At 35.0% G+C, this 19908-nt stretch overlaps 1 protein-coding gene across 2 annotated transcripts; it reads right to left on the minus strand.

Annotated features, from left to right (window-relative positions):
* Nucleotides 1–370: 370 nt before the first annotated feature.
* On the minus strand, nt 371–17298 carry LOC132707363 (uncharacterized). 2 transcript variants are annotated; one of them, XM_060679193.1, is made up of 6 exons: nt 17178–17298; nt 5290–5567; nt 3750–3941; nt 3459–3691; nt 1140–1351; nt 371–794 (listed from the first exon to the last, which is right to left on the minus strand). In XM_060679193.1, the coding sequence occupies exons 2-6, from the start codon at nt 5534–5536 to the stop codon at nt 470–472; spliced, it is 1209 nt and encodes a 402-aa protein (XP_060535176.1). In that variant the 5' UTR covers nt 5537–5567; nt 17178–17298; the 3' UTR covers nt 371–469. The 2 variants fall into 2 exon arrangements, with proteins under 2 accessions (XP_060535176.1, XP_060535175.1); XM_060679192.1 differs by lacking the exon at nt 17178–17298 and adding an exon at nt 13164–13313.
* Nucleotides 17299–19908: the final 2610 nt, after the last annotated feature.

A 19908-nucleotide genomic window follows, 5' to 3' on the forward strand; every position in this document is an offset into this window, starting at 1 on the left:
ATGGAGTTCATCAAATAGTGCAAAGAACTTTATATGCGTCAGTACCGTGGAACGGAGAATTTGCAATTTGTTTCTCATCCTTAACGCAGTAAAATCCTTTCGGGCGTTTATTTCTAAAGTAAAATAGATGAAAATTGCATAAAAAAAATTGAAAAGCCTAGTTTTTAGAAATTTTAAGTCATCCAATCTCAATTTCAGCCACCTGAAGACAAAAAAACTTTTTGTATGTTAGTCTTTTCACCCCATTTCTGTCATGATGCTTTGGAAAAAGAAAAAAATGTAATAGCAATTTAACATTTGAACGGTTAGTTGCCCACAACATTTTAATCCCCTAAAATTCCAGAAAAAGGCCAAATTCTATTTATGTGACATACTTTAATTATAAATATATGCATATAACAAAAGGATTCTGTTTTAGGTGGTTTCGCAGTTCATAGAAATTTCACCACGAAAAGTTAGTTGTTTCATTTTATATCCACCCTCGTCTGGCAAACTCTTTTACCGTAAACGAGAACCGCTTTTTGTGCAAGTCGGTCGGTTCCAGTTCTGCGTTGAAAACTTTATCGCCGATTTCAGACATATCCGCCAATTTACCGTCGAATAGAATGGGCGGTAACATGTAAATCACGTGGTAGAATTCGCTTTCGTTGGCTGCCAGTTTCACCTGCTGGTCAAAGTTTTTCCTGGAAAATTCGTCCGTGTTAAGTTTGAACAGTTTCAGGACGTTCGCGAATTCTTCGTAGTAGAGGTCGATGAGTTCGTCCAAGTGTTCGCGAAGGACTTCTAACGTGACGCTGAAATAGTGAAGTGGCCGTTAGCAAAATTAACATTTGTGAGGTTGGAAATGCCGAAAAAATAAGCACAAGCTCAAGGGCAAATAACGGGTTATTCAATGAGAGCCACCGGATTTTGTTTTGCACAAATATTTAATAATTTTAAGGAAGGCGCATGCACCAAAACATAAATGTACCACAGAGCTTCATATCGCGAACATTCGATACTCAGATCAAAGACAATTTATGGAGATTTTGGTACGCTTCCCTTATGCCTTGTTAATAATAGGAATTGGCCATTTTAAAAACTATTTTAGACACCTTCCGCTCGTTTGAGATGACGTTGTAATAATTATTACGCGTTACCTCGAAAACAGGAAAAATAAGAGATCCCTGAGGGGTGACTTGTATTCGCATACTTGAAAATCTACCAGTATGGCGTCGACCGGTTCGTCGTTCGTGAACTTCACCATGAGATTGTTCACCCATAGATCGTTGTGCGTCACTGTGGCCCATGGTTCGTGTGTCACTTTGAGAGCTTTTCTCCTTATGATCTCGACGGCCCGCTCTTTAGTATTCTGGAAAGTAAAATTCAATATTAGCGCTGTTGCGGTTTGCATTGCATCTCAGCGCCATCTCTATTTCGGAAGCGCCACTAAGCATTATACATTACCAAATGGATAACTTTGTTAATATTGATCCTACGATGAAGTTTAAATTACCAAAGTTGAAGCATTTTTCCTAAACCTGCAACTGCAAACTCTACAATCGAAAACATAAAATAAAAGTTTTGTCTGTCATATTTGGAATGTGTCAATCGACTGCATTTTCATTGCAAGTCAAAAACCATTGTTTCAAAAATCAAATTTGCCATGATAGCTGTTGTCATGGAAACCGGCGTAGTTTACTGTCATTATATATTAAAATGGCATTTTGACAAGTAGAAAAATTGTACGTTTTGTGGGAATTTTTAAATTGTAACTAAACTCAGGCTACTGGTCCCATTGAGTAATTCCTAGAAAAAAAATCATTTTATAACACTTATAGTGTTATAAAATAGTGGATGTCTAGATAGGAAAAAACGGTGTAAATTCGGGTCTCATAACGGTGTAGATTTTACTCACTTTGACACGTTTTTATGAGGATTCCTACAATCGAGAATATATAGAAGAAGGCCGGCAACAATTCTGGAAATATAAAACAGAATACGAAAAGAAGTTGAAGCCCTAAATGGGCAACCAGAACTTCCAAGGTGTATCGGAAATCTTACACAAACGTTTTCGTGTATGTGTGGTGGTCATATTGTTATTTTTTTGTTATAAGTAGTAGGTAAGTAACATGTTCTTAACAAATAAAAATATATTTAACTGAACGTGTCATACTAATTACCACTATTACAGCATAGCAAATCATACAACAAATAAACTCTTCTGCTATAATAAAAAAAAAGAACTAATTTCAAATACAGTTTTTACTATAATCTAAAAAAGCGCTCGTTTCCTGGTCCATGAGTTTTTCTAATAGAGTACATGGTTTTTGAGAAATTTGTTTTCTGAAGCCATGCAGAACGTCGTAATGAAACATGACATCATCGTGTATAGAAATAGCGATATTCAGATTGATTTTCTTAGATAATTATCTCGAGCGACGTACCGTAAAGACAAAAATTATAAACCAAATAGTCATATTTTTTATGTTTTGTAGTATTGTATTAAATTGAGAACCTACGTATGTAAATGCAACTTCTCCTCCTCACTATACCTCACTTTACCTTTACATACTATACTGCAGCGTCCATAGACAATTTAAATGTTCGAATGTCAATTCTTAAAAAAAAAAACAAACGGTACTTCCTGGATGATGGGTAGTGCAGTGGGTTATGTATTAATTGCTAATACACATTTTTATTTTCTCTTTTTTTCTATCTCTTCTTTGTTCATACACAATCTAATGTTAGTATAAAAGAATTTAGCTTTTATATCTAGATATATAAATTTGCAAACATCCTTGTTTTTTTTTTTGGATCGCCTTCAGTCTTTTTCTGTAATTAATTTTCTGCGAATAAACCACGAGGATGAAAACATGAAGGAAACTCAGGATTTCCCCCCTGGGCAAAATACAACAAATGACAGAAAAGCACCAGGCATCGCATAATAAAATATGGAGGAATGGAAAGAGAGTATTCTGATACCGATTTTCCAAAAGGGGGAAAAAACCGACGTTCAAAATTATCCAGGCATTAGCCTGATGAGTGCGGTTCTGAAACTATGCGGCCCCTGCGGCGTCTGCTGGCCCCCCAGCCCCCTCATTTTCAACAGGTTACTTCACGGGGCAAAGCTGCATATATGTGCCAAATATGAAGTCGTGTTTCATAGCAATGTCCAAAAAACAGTGGAAAATCGCGAAAAAAATATGGATACCGGCGTCGCATTAGGGCCATTTCTTATAAGCTTATGTGCCTCGTGTAGTGTTAAAAAGGAGAAAATTTTTTTTTCAACGGTGATCATTTCTGTACCAACGGCGATTCCATAGGAGGAAAAATTCGATTTCATCAGTTTTCGAAAGTAACAAGTGATAGAAACCTAAAGAATGAAGTAAAAGCCCAAACAACAAAGGCAGATTAATATCAGGATACCTAAGAGAAGTAAAGTTATATATAAAGAAAAAAAAATGGGCGCGACAAACCTCATCAATATCCTGCTCCGTTTTGATCATTTTCGCAAATTGCCTCACGGTGAACTCATAAAAATTATCCGTGAGGTAATAGTCCACCAGATTGGGTTTGACCTTCGTCTCGAACTCCTTGGGCTTTTTTAGTTTCAGTGCTAACGGGTAAGCGTTGAATTTGGCCAAATTCTTCAGGATGATCCTAGTCGATTTCAAGTCGAACCCTTTCCGTCTATCGCAAGTGGTGTATCCTGAAATTGATATTTTAAAAATGGCGATTAAGCGAGTCAATACTGTAACGTTTCTCACCTAAAACCTTAAGATTTTGCAACAGAATTATCGCGTTCTCGTCGACTTTCTCGCTGCTAGGATCCAGACTTATTCTCCCTCCGTAAGATTGCGCAGCGTAACTCACCTTGTCGAGTATGTTGTTTTCTTCCAAAAATAGCTGAACGGCCGGAATCAGCTCCAGGTAAAAGGCGATTTCGTTTTTGAAGGTTACTAAAAACATTTAGTCTTTGGGGAATTAAATATGGAGGAAAAAATCAAACTACGTGTGTTCGACTGTTTCTAGGAATCTGGGACTGCTGCTTGATGTTGTTTCGGATAGAAAAAAAAGACATCAATAAGATTTGGTTAGTTAGAATTAATCTTTTTAGAAAAATTATTCATTATGTATTCGGCATGTGTATGAAACTTCAAATTTGAGTCCAATACAACACCCAGATAAAAATACAAAATTTTGACTTGTCCGTGTTTATACAAAGGTTATTATTGCACAGCCATTCAGAAGCCTTCTTCGGATCAGCATTCATTTTTCTTTGCATTTCATCCACATTTTCACCCACAATAAAAATCATAGTGTCATAATACATAAGAAGCAACAATGGTCCCAAAACTGTCCCCTGAGGAACACCGTGTTCTACAGTTATGCAATCAGATAGCCTATCTGTTAAATACCTATTTTGTACAATTTTCTTAACAGTCTAGTTCTACTTATTGTTTCGGAAGCACGCTTAAAATCCAAAAATACAGCCAACACAAATTTACCATCCTCCAAGTCCTGTTTGGAGCGAAAGCCCGACTGGTTAGGCACTAAAATATTGTTTACCTCACAATAACTTTGCAGCTGCTGTTTCATCACAACCTCAAAAACCTTCTCATAAACTGGAACGGTATTAATTGGCCTAAATTCTTGACATAGATTGGTGTTGGGAACTTTCTGTGCAGGGATCACCATTGACGTCTTCCATGCCTCCGACAATCGATTTCCAACAACTGCACAGGCATCAATCAATACACTCTTTGAGATACCACACTCATCACCAGTCACATTTTTTAATTCTCTTATTATTTTTTTTAGAACCTAGATAGTTATGGTATTAAACTGATCTATTTCTCCATCAGTTGGTATATTATCAGTGATATCATTCACAGCCTGGGATGCCACTCAAAATATGTTTACACTGTCTATAAAATACCTGTTAAATTCATTACCTATGACTTGCTTGAAAGAATAATCAGTAAAATGTGCTTTGACTATCTGTTTGTAAGAGCGTATGATATAAATTCATTTAAAAATAATAAAAAACGAATTTAATTGTATTTAAAGCTTTACAAAGTGATTGGGATTTGTCTGCGCATACTCATTATTTCTAAATTTTTAAACTATGTGAATGCGAAAATTATGTTTTTTGCTGACTTTGACACACGCATTTAAGAAGTATTTAGGCAGTTAAGAAATTGTCTGGACATATATGAACTGAGACCCTGGACGTTAATAGCATTATTACAGTTTTGACCATTTATCATGGGGTTCTGAATAAAATTGCTGTTAATTTTATCATACCTTGGACGTTGAAAATATTCTGCATAACTTCTAGTCGAGGAATCATCTTGCCGACCAAATCCAAAAGGCGTTCTTGTCCTGTCTTGTTGTTTTTCAAGACCACATCGATTTTCAGCATGATCGAGCCGTAGTTTTCTCCTGGCGCTGTCAGGTTGGTCAGTTTGTAATCGACCATCTGCTCGTCAGGACCAATGTGGTCCGAGATCAAGTCTTCGAATTGTTCGATGGCTTCCACCTCGCAAGGCATTTTTTCAGTGAGTGAAATCGATGCCGAACGACTAAAATAATAACACGTACTAGTTGGAAACTGCGGATAACTAATTAAAATCTGATAAGCAAATGCGTAATACAATTTTGGAGTACGTAGGTACTTATTCTACGTCCTATTTGAAAATATTGTAGCGGATATTCCTCTAACAATGATTTTAGGCTGCAAGAGGTCAGGAGAAATTGTTAGAAACATAGCAATTTTCCTTGGGATTCGATCCATTTCCTCCCCAAAGGTCAATTTTGGGACCCTAGCTATTCATGGATATCATCAGCGGAGCAAGTGATATACAAATATGGTTGACGATACACAGTTAAGGAAGAAGAAGAGGCGTTGGACGCTCTACCGATCGTAAATTAAGATGATGCCCAGCTTTGTTTTATTTTAAGTCGATACCTTTACGCAGATGTTGGGTGGAAAAGGAAAACCGCGATGTTTGCCTTATTATATGAGTTGAAATGTTAAAATTTTTAGATATCGGAAGAAGGATACGACTCCATCCCATAGCAACCTTAGATTTACGAGCCAAATCTTTAAAATAGTTCATTAATCATTCATGTGTTCTCTCTTTAATTACAATCACAATAAAAAGCAAAAAGAAAAAGCATAAGATGTCCACTGAAAAAAAGTTAATAAAAAGCAGGGGTCTAAAACCTTGGATAAATACATGCATGTATATGTGAAGTCGATGCACAAATATATGAAAACTTTAAGGATCGCCCGGGTGCTTTCACAAGGAAAACGAAAAATAATTACTAATTAACAAATGTTTCACTTATATAAAAATGACCCCAAAAAAAACACTGAAACTGATAAAACAAGCAACAAATGGAGAAGAATTCGCTAGAAACGACATTGTGTGCAATTGATAAGCAGTGTCACGAATAAAAACTTTTAGTAAATATTTCGGCGAAGTAGGTGCCAAAATAGCAAGCAAAAAATGACTGCTAAATATTAAATTTGAGGAGGTAAATTGAATCTTTAAGACCGTAAAATATCCAGAATGTTTTAAAAAAGCACTTGTCATGCCAGTCTATAAATCTGGAGATAAAAAAAAATCAACATTTATATACCTGCGAGCGGGTACCCAATAAAAACCAGAATCATTTTTTATAAACTATATATTGTTTTGAAAATCACAGAACGACTTTCTTCTTCTTCTTCCGTAGCGTCACAACCCTTCGTGGGTCTTAGCTGCATCTACGACTCGTCTCCATCTGTCCCTGTCCAACACAACCTCCTTCCAGTTCCGTACTCCCAAGATTTTTACATCCTCTTCGATATTGTCCCTCCATCTGAGCCTTGGTCTTCCTAAGGGTCTCTTTCCTGCTGGGTTTTCTTCCCATATCCTCTTTACAAGACGTTCCTTCGGCGATCTCTGCACGTGTCCAGCCCACCTGAGCCTTTGTGCTTTTATTTCGTTTACTAAACTCGGTCTTTTGTACATGTCGTTAAGCTCCGCATTCGTTCTTATTCGATATTGACCCGTTCTCTCATCTATTGTTGGTCCAAAGATTTTCCGCAACATCCTTCGTTCAAAGCGTCTTAACACTAGTTCGTTCTGCTTTGTCATTGTCCATGTTTCCCAGCCATACATTACGATTGGCTTGATTACTGCCGAATATATCCGTAGTTTTGAGTTCCTAGATATCAGTCGAGACTTAAACAGGTTCTGCAAGGCGAAAAAACATTTATTGCCCTTTTGTATTCTTGCTTTTATTTCGCTAGTGATATCGTTATCCGAAGTTATAACTGCTCCTAGGTACTGAAATTGGGTTACGCATTCAAAATTGTGGGTGTCCATGGTTATGTTCTGTCCTATTCTGCCCCTTCCTGCTCTCCGTCCGGCCCACATATATTTGGTCTTGTCCTCGTTGATCATGAGTCCTACCTTCTTGGTCTCCTTCTCTATGTTCATGAACATTTCTTTTGTTTTAATCGTACTGCTTCCTACCGTATCAATGTCATCGGCATATGCCAAAATCATTTCTGGGCCCTTATTTGTAAATATTTCCAAGCCAATATTCGCTTCTTTGATGGCCATGTCCAGCACTATGTTGAAAAGCAATGGTGAAAGTCCATCGCCCTGTTTTAGGCCATTGTTAATGGAGAATGCCTCGGTGTTGTTCTTTTCTACCCTAACTTTGGCTTTAGAGTTTTCTATGCATATCTTGGTTAGCCTTATGATCTTTTTTGGTACCCCTATGCCTTCCAACGCTTGCCAGACACTTTCCCTGGTGATGCTATCATATGCTTGGCGGAAATCTACAAACAGTTGGTGAACCTCTCTGTTAAACTCCCAGCTTTTCTCTATGGTGAATATTTGATCTGTTGTTGATCTCTTGGGTCGAAACCCGCATTGGTAGTCCCCTAAGTTGTCTTCTGCGTATGGGGATATGCGTCCTCTTAGTACATTTGACAGAACCTTGTATGTTATATTTAGCAGGGTTATTCCTCTATAGTTTTTACAGGCCATCCGGTCTCCTTTCTTATGAATGGGGACGATGGTACCCTCATTCCACTCCTTTGGTAGGGCTTCTGTTTTCCATATGTTTTTCAACAGCTCTAGTATGGCAGTATCTAGATGTTCCCCTCCATATTTTATGCATTCCGCCGTAATGGAGTCCTCACCCGGGGCCTTGTTATTCTTTAATTGGTTTATTGCCCTTTTAATCTCCTCTAGCGTGGCAGAACGACTTTATCCCCTTCAAAATACTCTCCTTTACAACTGATACATTTGTCCCAGCGGTTCGAAACATTTTTTATATTCATCTTTGGCTATAGCGGACAGCTCATCCCTCGTTTTTTTCTTGACCTCTTCAATGTTATCAAATCGCTGTCCTTTCATGTCCCTTTTCATACGTGGAAATATGAAGAAGTCACACGGAGCGAGATCAGGCGAGTAAGGTGCATGGGGCAGAGGTACCATGCCATTTTTAGCCAAAAACTGCTTAACAGAAATGGCTGTGTGTGCAGGTGCATTATCGTGGTGAAAGAACCAGTCCCCTGTCCGCCACAAATCGGGTCTTTTTTGTCGAATATTGTTGCGCAATCTTCTTAAAACTTCCAGATAAAAAGCTTGATTAACGGTCTTTCCTGGTGGAACGAACTCTGCATGAACTACGCCGTTGAGGTCGAAAAAACAAATCAGCATCGTTTGGACGTTTGTTTTGACCTAACGACATTTTTTTGGACGGTGACAGTGACATCTGCCATTGGCTGGACTGTTGCTTCGTTTCTGGATCGTAACCATAGCACCATGACTCGTCACCAGTAATGATCTTTGAAAGAAAATCTGGATCCGTTTCAAGCTGTTGATTCAAAGCACGACATGTTTCAACTCGATGTTCTTTTTGCATGTCAGTCAGAACAGGAGGAACAAACATGGCAGCAACTCTTTTCATTCCCAAATCTTCGGTTAAAATTCGATGAACCGTGCTCCAAGACAACCCACTAATCTGTGATAATTGGTCAATTGTCTGTCGACGGTCTGTGAGCACAAACTCTCGAATCTTTTCAATATTTTCGTCGATTCGTTGACTTGTCGCCATTTTTGAAGCGAACAAACCACTGGTACACTTGAGTTTTTCCCATCGCATCGTCTTTATAAGCTGTTTTTAACATTGAAACAGTTTCAGCAGCACTTTTACCGAGCAGAAAACAAAATTTCACAGCTGCACGTTGTTCCTTTAAACTTGCCATCGAATAAAACGAAATAACAAAAAATGGCACTGCAAGTGAACAAAACAAGTTAAATTTAAAACGAAGGTGGCGTTGAACTCGCAATAAGTTGTACTATCCACAACCTAGCGGCAGAAAGGTGTACTATACAAGCTCTGCGTGCGGCAATTCAATTCCGGTTTTTTATGTAATTACTTAGCTTATATATCCCATAAACAGGGAGACGTAGTCTGTTTTCCAGGTGACACCGCCATGGTCATTAGTGAATAAAAGTGAGCTCAGATGAAAGTAAAGGCCGAAGATACTATAAAACATATCAAAAGTTGGTAGAAGCCAAACTATCTTGGCTTCTCAGCAACAAAAGCGAATGACCTTATTATTAGCGAAATAACTGTTCATAGCTTTCACACAACACAAATAACTATTGATTCAAATTTAAGATGCATGAGCCTATTGAATACATCTCTAATAAAACAAGAAAATTATTGAAACATATTGAATTGATTGTCACTCAAAAATATGTCTTGAAGGTGATGCTGCATAAAAATAGGTTTTATTTTAGCATAGATTTATTTTATAATTTTATATTATCAATTAATCAATTTTATATAAAATCCGAGATTGGATTTGCGCAAAAAAATCTAAAAACTATATTATTCACTATCTAAAAAAATATTCAACATGTTACCCGTTGAATTTATGAATAATATGCAATTTCATTTAGCTTGGTTTTTGCACAAATTGCTTCGAGAGATCTTATTTGCCATTCAAATAGAATTTAGAATGTCCTTAGCAAATAATATCTTGGCCAATTTAAATTATGGTGTATTCATTAACAATAAATGAGACATGTTTGTTTATTAAAATTACAATAATTACAATAAGAAAACGGCTGTGCTGTATTTCGAAGAGTTGAAAATAAAAGTCGTTTCTATTCTATTCTATACTATTCTGTCCCATCAACTAAAATAAATTGAACGAGAACGTACGTTATTATTTGAATGTTATATCAAGTTAAACGAGCTACTTCTATATTCTATGTTATACGTTATAAACAATAATAATATACATTTGACACCAGCGGGCGTTGTCTTAAATACGTTTTTTCCAAAATTATAAATGCAATAATAATAATAATAATATTTCTTTTTGACCGCACTGTATTTATTTATTTTTAAAATATCAACACAAACCACTAAAGTTGATTGATCCCCATCTATAACAAAATTGACCCCAAATTTTTAAAAAAATTTTAAAAATTTTTAAGTAAAGGAATATTATATCTTTAATATGGTATAGAAACTTCAACGGAATTCAAAGGACCTTAATATAAAGGATATTTTATTTAAAATAAAAAAGTTCTTAGTTGTTCGAAAATATTGAGATAATAGGCATAAGGGTATATGCTCGGTAAATCTGTAATATTCGAAAACCGTTAATGAATTCAAACAACTTTTGTCTTTCATTCTTTTTTTACATTTCTTGCAAATTCAGATATATCTTGTAATAAACGGGGCAACCCGTACATACAGAGTACAAAAATTACAACATTTGTGTTTATTTTCATTTTCCAGAAAACCCGTGAGAAACTATCTATGTTTTGGAACGGAAGGAAATCAATCCTGAATAGATATACACCTTGCCCCTAGGTGAAAGATTATCCATTTGTTCAACAAAAACTCCACGTCCTTAAGAAGGTTTGTTCTAACCTCATTATAAAGAGGACACGGAAACAGTACATGCAGTAGAGTTTCGTTTTTTTTTAGGTTACATACATTGCAAAGTTCAGCATATGCCTAAACAATTTTATTGTTAATTTTTAAACCTGTTTTAAAAGGAACGTCATAAACGGGACAACAATTACAAAATTTGCCCCATTCATTGGGAACTCTAGTTCAAATTAAATGGTTGAATATGCAAAATAGGCTTTTTTGCATTCTGTATATACTTTTTTAAGCATAATTGAAGTAAACACGCTACAGCATCTGTGCAATAAAAGCAGCTTTGGCAACTGAAATATTCTAAAGTTCTGACGTGCATTCTTATCTTGGAGGCAGTATATCAACATAAATTATCGGTCACTCATTACATCATCACTAAGTTATTTACTAACCTGCCAATCGCTTCAGTTCAATATATTTGCTTGCTACCGATAACGCTAAACTTGCATTGGGCCAAAGCAATAAACAAATATGACGCAAAATAGGGTCGCTATATATTTATGATACCAACAGTTGGAAAATGGTTTGATCGTTCATTCGAAAAAATGTAGGAACCCATTTTTATCATCTCACAAGTCGGAGTGAATTAGTTTTATCGAATTCGAATTTAACACGTTTTTAAAATAAAATTAAAATCCCAATTGTGGGTAATTTTTTCTTCGTCGATAATTGTGACAATTAAAAAAACAAAAAAAAAAACATGGACCAATGGAACGGTGTTTTTAAACACAAACATAAAAGAATCCAGTACATCCATGACAACTCTGTTGTATTAATATCTATGCCATTAAATGTTAGTGACTGGTAGCTTTGTATCATCTACATACAATACAGTATATTAACTATTTATATTTAATACAGAGTTCAATTGCTTACATGTTGTACCATAGAGCGCCCAAAATAGAACCCTGCTGAAGATCCTTATTATTATTATTTTATTATCAACGTCTTTATTCACCATAAATTTCAAAGGAAGAAAAAACTAATAATGGAAAATATAACAATTGCATTAGATGCATTACCACACATCAACATCAACATCTTTTGCGACGTTAAATAAAAGTGACGAGAGTAAACTTTTTGTTTAAGTGTGACTGAAGTATATGGACAAAAGCCTGATAAATTGCTCTAAAACCCTTTCTAAACCCCTTCTGATTATTTGAAAGCAACGAACGCGTTTCCATATAATACAACAGCCGAACATTTATCGTTTTTTTTCTAAATCAGCAATAATCAGCAAATATCATGAGTAACAGATTTTTTATGTTTTAAGCCTTTTATTACTGGGATTCAATGCAACTTATCAGTTTTCGTACAGCGAGTAAGGGCCTTAATTTTTATAAATATTCATTTATTTTAGATGTGATTTACACCAACAAACATTATAATTCTTGATAGTTTTGCAAAACTAACCAAAATTCTCACGTGCATTCTCTAAATGTGCAATTTACTGCGATATGGTATATGGTGCTTACAAAAATGACGAACTTTTCTCATAAATACTAAGTGCGGTTTTTTAATTTTTTACAAAATACATTTGCATCAAAATTTTTTATTTGCTAGAAATATTTATTAGTAGATTAATATTTTAGAAATACTGCGAAGTCACGATCAATCCTTAGCTTCAAAACTTTTTAAAATAATTTTCTATTTTTTTTTCCTTTTTTTTTTTCGTGCCTTCTTTCTTTCCATATTCGGTCATAATTGAAATTGTCATTACATCTTAGACATCTTAGACCACAACACCATACACAGCAATATCATAGAATCCATAGATAAAAGGGAGTAGGATAGTTAAGCAGTTCCCACAGGCTGACATTTAATGTATCGTGACGTCCCAACACGTTTATGGGACTCTGGGTGCACTTTAAGTACTTAATTTTAATAGAAATAATGTTTTGTTCAAGAGAAATAATTGCGAGGCTATGTCATTAAAATGGGATTAATTATCACTTAATGATAACTACAAATTGCGTCAATAGATAAAATGAAAAACCAATTGAAGTTTTTCGAAAATGACTTTAACACGGCGGGAATATTTCTTTTGAATGCGCCTTATCCAAAATGAGTACTGTCTACGGTTTCTAGCAACCTGACCTTACAATATGCAACAGGTCATTATAAAGTTTTATTGAGGCGGTATCAGGTCGTCGTGAACTTGAGTTTTGGAAACAAAAATAGAACGCACGAGATGAAACACTTACGTTTCATAAAACACTTCTCTCCCGACAATTTGAACTTGAATTTAAACTGCACCGTTGGAACTGTGCCGCCAGTTTCTATAATTTTCAAATAAAACTGCCAAGAGCTTTAATATTGCATAATGATAAACGACGCACTTCATAATTGTTTAGTTTCATTTATCGGACATTATCGACTGTGAGTGCAAAATAATTGGTGTACAGGCAGTCCGTCGGATTGAATGACACATTAGATGTCGCAACAGTGTATCGACAATGCATTACAGTATTAGACTTGTATATAGTTAGAAATATATATGGGATGACGCCCGCAATCTGAGGACGAAATAAATATCAAAAGGACTTAAATACAAAACTTGTTTAAGGAAAATAAAATTATTCCTATAACAAGGAATCTCTAAAAGCGAATTCCTGCAGTAAGCTACAGTTACTTCTAATAGGTTCATTTGGGAAACATTTTCCAGAAAACCCATTAGAAACTATCTAAGTTTTGGAATGGAAGGAAATTAACCCTGCGCAGATATACACCACGCCTCTAGGTGTTAAATTATCCATTTGTTCCACAAAAACCTCCACATCCGTAAGAAGGTTTGTTCTAACCTCATTATAAAGAGGACATGTAAACAGTACATGCAGTAGAGTTTCGTTTTTTTTGTAGGTTACATACATTGCAAAGTTCAGCATATGCCTAAATATTTTCATTGTTAATAGTTAAACCTGTTTTAAAATGGGAAGGGATTGAACTTAGGAATGAACGAAATAAAGTTAATTTTAGCAATTCAGTATCTGGTATTGCCACCTCTGACTCTAATACCATAACCTCATTCTCTGTGGAAGGCTCCTTATCAATGCTCTTATGTGCTTCAAGTAATTTTTCTATTCATCGTTGTTGTCTCGAACAATATTTCGTATGCGCCTTCCTGGGTAGTCCCAAACACGTTCGATTGGGTTGAGGTTTGGACAAACTGCTGGCCAATTTAAAATTTTAATACCAATCAACTGTTACAGATCCCCTAGTATTAACTCTTTGTGGCCTTGAAAACAAATGCCTTCCCGTAAAAAGAATATCAGCTCAGTCGTTAATGTCCCAATTAACATGTCCCCTGGAGAACCCTAAATGTACTCTGGTTAACAAGGGAGCAGTAACAGACATTCTAGCTCTTATGGCAAATTCCCCTAAGAAATCTCAACATTATGGACTCTGGAGAGAGCAGTTTGCAGGTACCTGGCTGTCACATGACGTGTACGCAAAGTCAGCAATCGTAAGTAGCGGTCATCTACAGATTTGGTGCACCTGGCACGTCCTTCTATTATAACTTCCAGTTTGTCTAACTCTTGTTAACAGTCTAGAAACAATGGACTTGGCGATTCTCATAAATTCAGCAACTTATGTCAGAGATCACTCATTTCCAATTCAGGCAACAATTTGGATGTCCATAGTGTTTTTGTATTTGGAGACAGAAACACAGAATTAGGAGCCTATTGGTGCCCATTGTAAGTAAATTTACCAGAAAGTCGTGGGAGAGCGGAAGAAGAAGATTTAGGTAACATTAGGAAACGTTTGAAGAAATTGGACTGGATTTCTTGAATAATATCTAAATATCAGACAGCAATGTTACTATAAAAACAACTGACAACCTGTATGTATGCTCTCCAGGAGATGCGTTTAAATTTATGGATCATGCTAAGAGTTGGGCCTGTGCATAGTTAGGCTTTGGTTACCGAAAACGGAGCTAGTCAAACATGTATGGCGATTAACTGCTGCAACAGGATTTTTTTAGCAAAAAGCACTTCTCGGTAGGATTTGGACCAAATGATTTTGGTTTTCAGATGCCATGTCTTACAGAAATATCAAGAGAGGATATGGAATCAAAGACTCTGCTTTAAAAACCCCAGATGTGATTTTAGAACCTGTAAAAATAGCAAAAAAACCTTATAGACGAAAGTTTTTTGAATTCACTTATACTTTTATACATCACTTTTGACTATACACACGACTAACCATCTAACGTCTTTATTTCTCGGTTTCTCTTTTCGACTAACTAGCCAGCGCGGTGCTTTTATGGATATACAGAAGTAAAATATATTTACAAGTTCGGTAAAGGTACGCACAAAAATAGAATTTCTATAATATTGGACACACGGTATTTTAACAATAAAGTTATTTTTAAGCTGTATATTTTTTTGTCATGGTCATTATTATTAAAACCTTTTTAGTATTTATAGCTGATTTATAGCCGATTTAAATATTACTACAAACAGGATTTCGCAAAATATTATATGAGATTGGATAAAAACGATGGAAAAATCTCTCGTAATACAAAGTGTAATAAGAGCCTTGGTGCCCTACTAGGCTTTTATCGTCAGTTCCTCTTATTTTGAGAATTTTCGGAGGTATTGTATCTGTTTCATCTGGCACTGATGTCACGTCGCTCTACTGCATTTTAACAATTATAACAACGATTAAAACTGTTCTCTTGAAATATAAATTTTTTGTTAAAATAGTGATGTAATTTGTGCTTTTTATGGAGATTAAAATGTCAAAGTGAAATCTGGGACAATGTGGTAGTATTTAGAATTATTGTGATTTTACAATGATGTAATAGTTGAGGAAGTAACTTGCCTCATTCTCTATTATTATAAATTTGTATATCCAGTAATTCTCTAAATACATAAAAAAAAACAAAATCGCCCAAACCGACAAACGATTATGATGATGTATGATTTAGCCGTCATTAGCACAATCAAGTTTACTTTAATAATTATAGGTGGAATTTCCAACGATTAAAACAAAAAGCATGCCCAAAAACCCCAATCAAGCGTGATTTGCGTAACAAAAACAAACGTTATTCCACGTCAATTTTCTAATTATACCTAATATACTGCTTAATTATATAAAAAGCACGTGCAAAAAAGATTATAGAAAGCTATTAAAAATAATTATTTGGTGGATATATCGGTGCCGAATATTTTTAAATTTAATATTTTTTGGCCTTGTGTTTAATTAGCAATAACAAATATATATCAACAATATCATCAATGCATATATATTTGTTTATAATTGTTGTATACGGTGTATTAGTAATTATTGTTACAGGTTTGTATTTGGTGGTAAAATCGAGTCTTGCAGAAAGTGCAAATTTGGTCTTTTAACGCTGCGACGTTGTCGCTTCTTCGAGAAAGTAGCATTAACTTTGATATTTTAAATGAGACGGCCGTTAATTATTAGAGAGCTGATATATCGGCTATAGACTATAGACGTTCTACTAGAAAAGTTCACTCTCTATTAAAATAGCTATAACTGTCAACATTACTATGGCACAAAACTAACGTTTGACATTCGTTTCCAAACTTACAGCAAGAAAAAATAGTGAGATTTCTATAATGCTCATTCCCATATGAAAAAAATTGGTTTCTAATATAAATAATGCAATTCGTTCCCATTAAAAAACAAAGGAATACAATGAAAATTACGATATTGAGCCAAATATGCCTTACTTCTCTATGGTGTAAGAATATTTTTGTTATTTCAATATTAACATGCTTAGGGATATTATCCACTTGAAGTTATTTTCATTTCGTTTTGAAAACAAGTTAAAACTCAACGCTAGTGTCAATCAACTCATTTTTAATTAAGCGATTTAATTGAAATTAATAAAATCCAAATATCTCGATAAGGGTTTATTCGAAATAATAGTAACCTTTTTTCCTTAGAAACTCCGGAATTTGAACACCCTGACATTTTAGTAACTTACCTTTGCCTCAATATCATTATTTTCAGACCTTCCTGTTGACACAAAATTCAAAATTACAATGTATCAAAATATAATAACTCTTGCCTTGCTTGTGTTTTATATTTCTAAAAGTTTTGAAATCATCCACCTGGTACAGATATCCTGTCGTCTGCAAACTTCATTTTTGAACAAATCTCCCACAAAAATATTGTTTTTGATAATTTAATAAAATTTATTGGCATTTGGCATAATTAGGTAATGCACTAAACCCTAGCATACTTACAACGACTTAATGTTAGCAACACGGCAGGTACTGCAACGAGCATCGCAATGTATTAAAAAACCATTTAAACTGAATCGACTACCGGTAGCGGACGTTACCGGCGGCTTGGTTTAACCTTCTGGTCAGCCAATGCAACATTTCAAAATAACTACAGGGACCATATCGGGGTCTATGTTACTGGTTAAGTATGCATCTGGCTTATACCCGCTTAAAATGTAAAATTTATTTATTTGGAGTTACCATAAATAGAGCTACTTTGTTGGATATTGTATAGGCGTGATTCAGGTACTAGGGATGTAGGAAAATCTTATCATTTTCTGACCTATTTGTTGCTCTATATCCCAGAAGTGTGACTGGCACAATTAAGTTTCGAAATTTAAACAATGTCGATAAGGAACTCAGTAAATGATGGGTTTAAACAATTTTTTACTTAATCTATTTGACACTTTTGCTTCCATCAAAGAGGTAAGTTAAAATATTTTAGGTATACACTCGAAAATAAGTTTAATTCTTTACCAGATAATTTGAACAATCCCAATGAAATAAGTAAACATTTATTTAAACGTGAATAATAGTATACTATGCGATAAACGGCATTTGACTCCCTAGTTTATTTGACACGAGCGGAGCGGGAGTTTAATGAACGAGTGACTTAAAAAGCTTACCGAATGTGTTGCATACTATACTTTTTCCGATTGTTCCCAAACCCGTGCGGTAAAATCCCGGAAATGTCCGAAGTGGTTCGGATCCGTGGGAAACGAAACTGACGTGGTAAGGTGACGCTTCCCGCACGCTAGATCAAAGGTATTTTACAGACCAGAGTAGAAAAAATATTTTCACTGAGAAAGAGCTTAATAACTTTTATAACAATAATCTAAAAAACGGCGTTACTGGTATCTTCTTTCTTTATACCGCTTCAGAGGGTGTGGTTAAAGAACACTTGATGAATATAAAATCCTTTGCTACGGGATCCGATCAGATATGATATTGCTCTCTATTAATTGAATTCTACAAAGCATATTTACTAATTTATGGAAAATTTCAAAAATTTTAAAAATTAAATAAGAATTAAATATATTTTGAATGACAATTGTTTTGACAACACCGTGTCTTTATGCATTAGTAAAAGTCACCTCAGTCCAATTTTCAAAAATTTTACCAAATACCAAAATAGTATATTATGCAACAAGTGCGGTAAATGGCATTTGACTCACTGGTTTATTTGACACGAGCGGAGCGAGTGTTTAATGAACGAGTGACTTAAAAAGCTTACCGAATGTGTTGCATACTATACTTTTTCCGATTGTTCCCAAACCCGTGCGGTAAAATCCCAGAAATGTCCGAAGTGGTTCGGATCCGTGGGAAACGAAACTGACGTGGTAAGGTGACGCTTCCCGCACGCTAGATCAATGGTATTTTACAGACCAGAGTAGAAAAAATATTTTCACCGAGAAAGAACTTAATAACTTTTATAACAATAATCTAAAAAACGGCGTTACTGGTATCTTCTTTCTTTATACCGCTTCAGAGGGTGTGGTTAAAGAACACTTGATGAATATAAAATCCTTTGCTACGGGATCCGATCAGATATGATATTGCTCTCTATTAATTGAATCCTACAAAGTATATTTACTAATTTATGGAAAATTTCAAAAATTTTAAAAATTAAATAAGAATTAAATATATTTTGACATGACAATTGTTTTGACAACACCGTGTCTTTATGCATTAGTAAAAGTCACCTCAGTCCAATTTTCAAAAATTTTACCAAATACCAAAATAGTATATTATGCAACAAGTGCGGTAAACGGCATTTGACTCACGGGTTTATTTGACACGAGCGGAGCGAGTGTTTAATGAACGAGTGACTTAAAAAGCTTACCGAATGTGTTGCATACTATACTTTTTCCGATTGTTCCCAAACCCGTGCGGTAAAATCCCGGAAATGTCCGAAGTGGTTCGGATCCGTGGGAAACAAAACTGACGTGGTAAGGTGACGCTTCCCGCACGCTAGATCAATGGTATTTTACAAAAAAATATTTTCACTGAGAAAGAACTTAATAACTTTTATAACAATAATCTAAAAACGGCGTTGCTGGTATCTTCTTTCTTTATACCGCTTCAGAGGGTGTGGTTAAAGAACACTTGATGAATATAAAATCCTTTGCTACGGGATCCGATCAGATATGATATTGCTCTCTATTAATTGAATCCTACAAGGTATATTTACTAATTTATGGAAAACTTCAAAAATTTTAAAAATTAAATAGGAATTAAATATATTTTGACATGACAATTGTTTTGACAACACCGTGTCTTTATGCATCAGTAAAAGTCACCTCAGTCCCATTTTCAAAAATTTTACCAAATACCAAAATAATATATTATGCAACAAGTGCGGTAAACGGCATTTGACTCACGGGTTTATTTGACACGAGCGAAGCGAGTGTTTAATAAACGAGTGACTCACTCCGCCGCGCTCCGCTCGTGTCAAATAAACTCATGAGTCAAATGCCGTTTACCACACTTGTTGCATAATATACTATTAAACACGAATAATATAATAATAATAACAACTCGACTTATTGAATTTAAGGGAAATCCAGCCTAAATATATAATAAATAATAAAATTCAGAGTAGCCTTAAGAGAAGAAATATCTTTGATTTGAATAAAAAGATCATCTTTTATTCTTCTTTATTATAAGTTAAAATTAAATAAAAATAAGATGT

The sequence above is a fragment of the Cylas formicarius genome, unplaced genomic scaffold (genome assembly GCF_029955315.1).
Source record: "Cylas formicarius isolate icCylForm1 unplaced genomic scaffold, icCylForm1.1 PGA_scaffold_9__14_contigs__length_23061073, whole genome shotgun sequence".
Taxonomy (NCBI): Eukaryota; Metazoa; Arthropoda; class Insecta; order Coleoptera; family Brentidae; genus Cylas; species Cylas formicarius.

Coding starts and splice junctions, on each gene's coding strand:
- LOC132707363 (XM_060679193.1), bottom strand. CDS start 5,536: ATGCCTTGCGAGGTGGAAGCCATCGAACAATTCGAAGACTTGATCTCG. Junction 3,692..3,749: donor GCAAAATCTTAAGGTTTTAG/GTGAGAAACGTT, acceptor TATCAATTTCAG/GATACACCACTTGCGATAGA. Junction 1,352..3,458: donor CGGAGCAGGATATTGATGAG/GTTTGTCGCGCC, acceptor TTTACTTTCCAG/AATACTAAAGAGCGGGCCGT.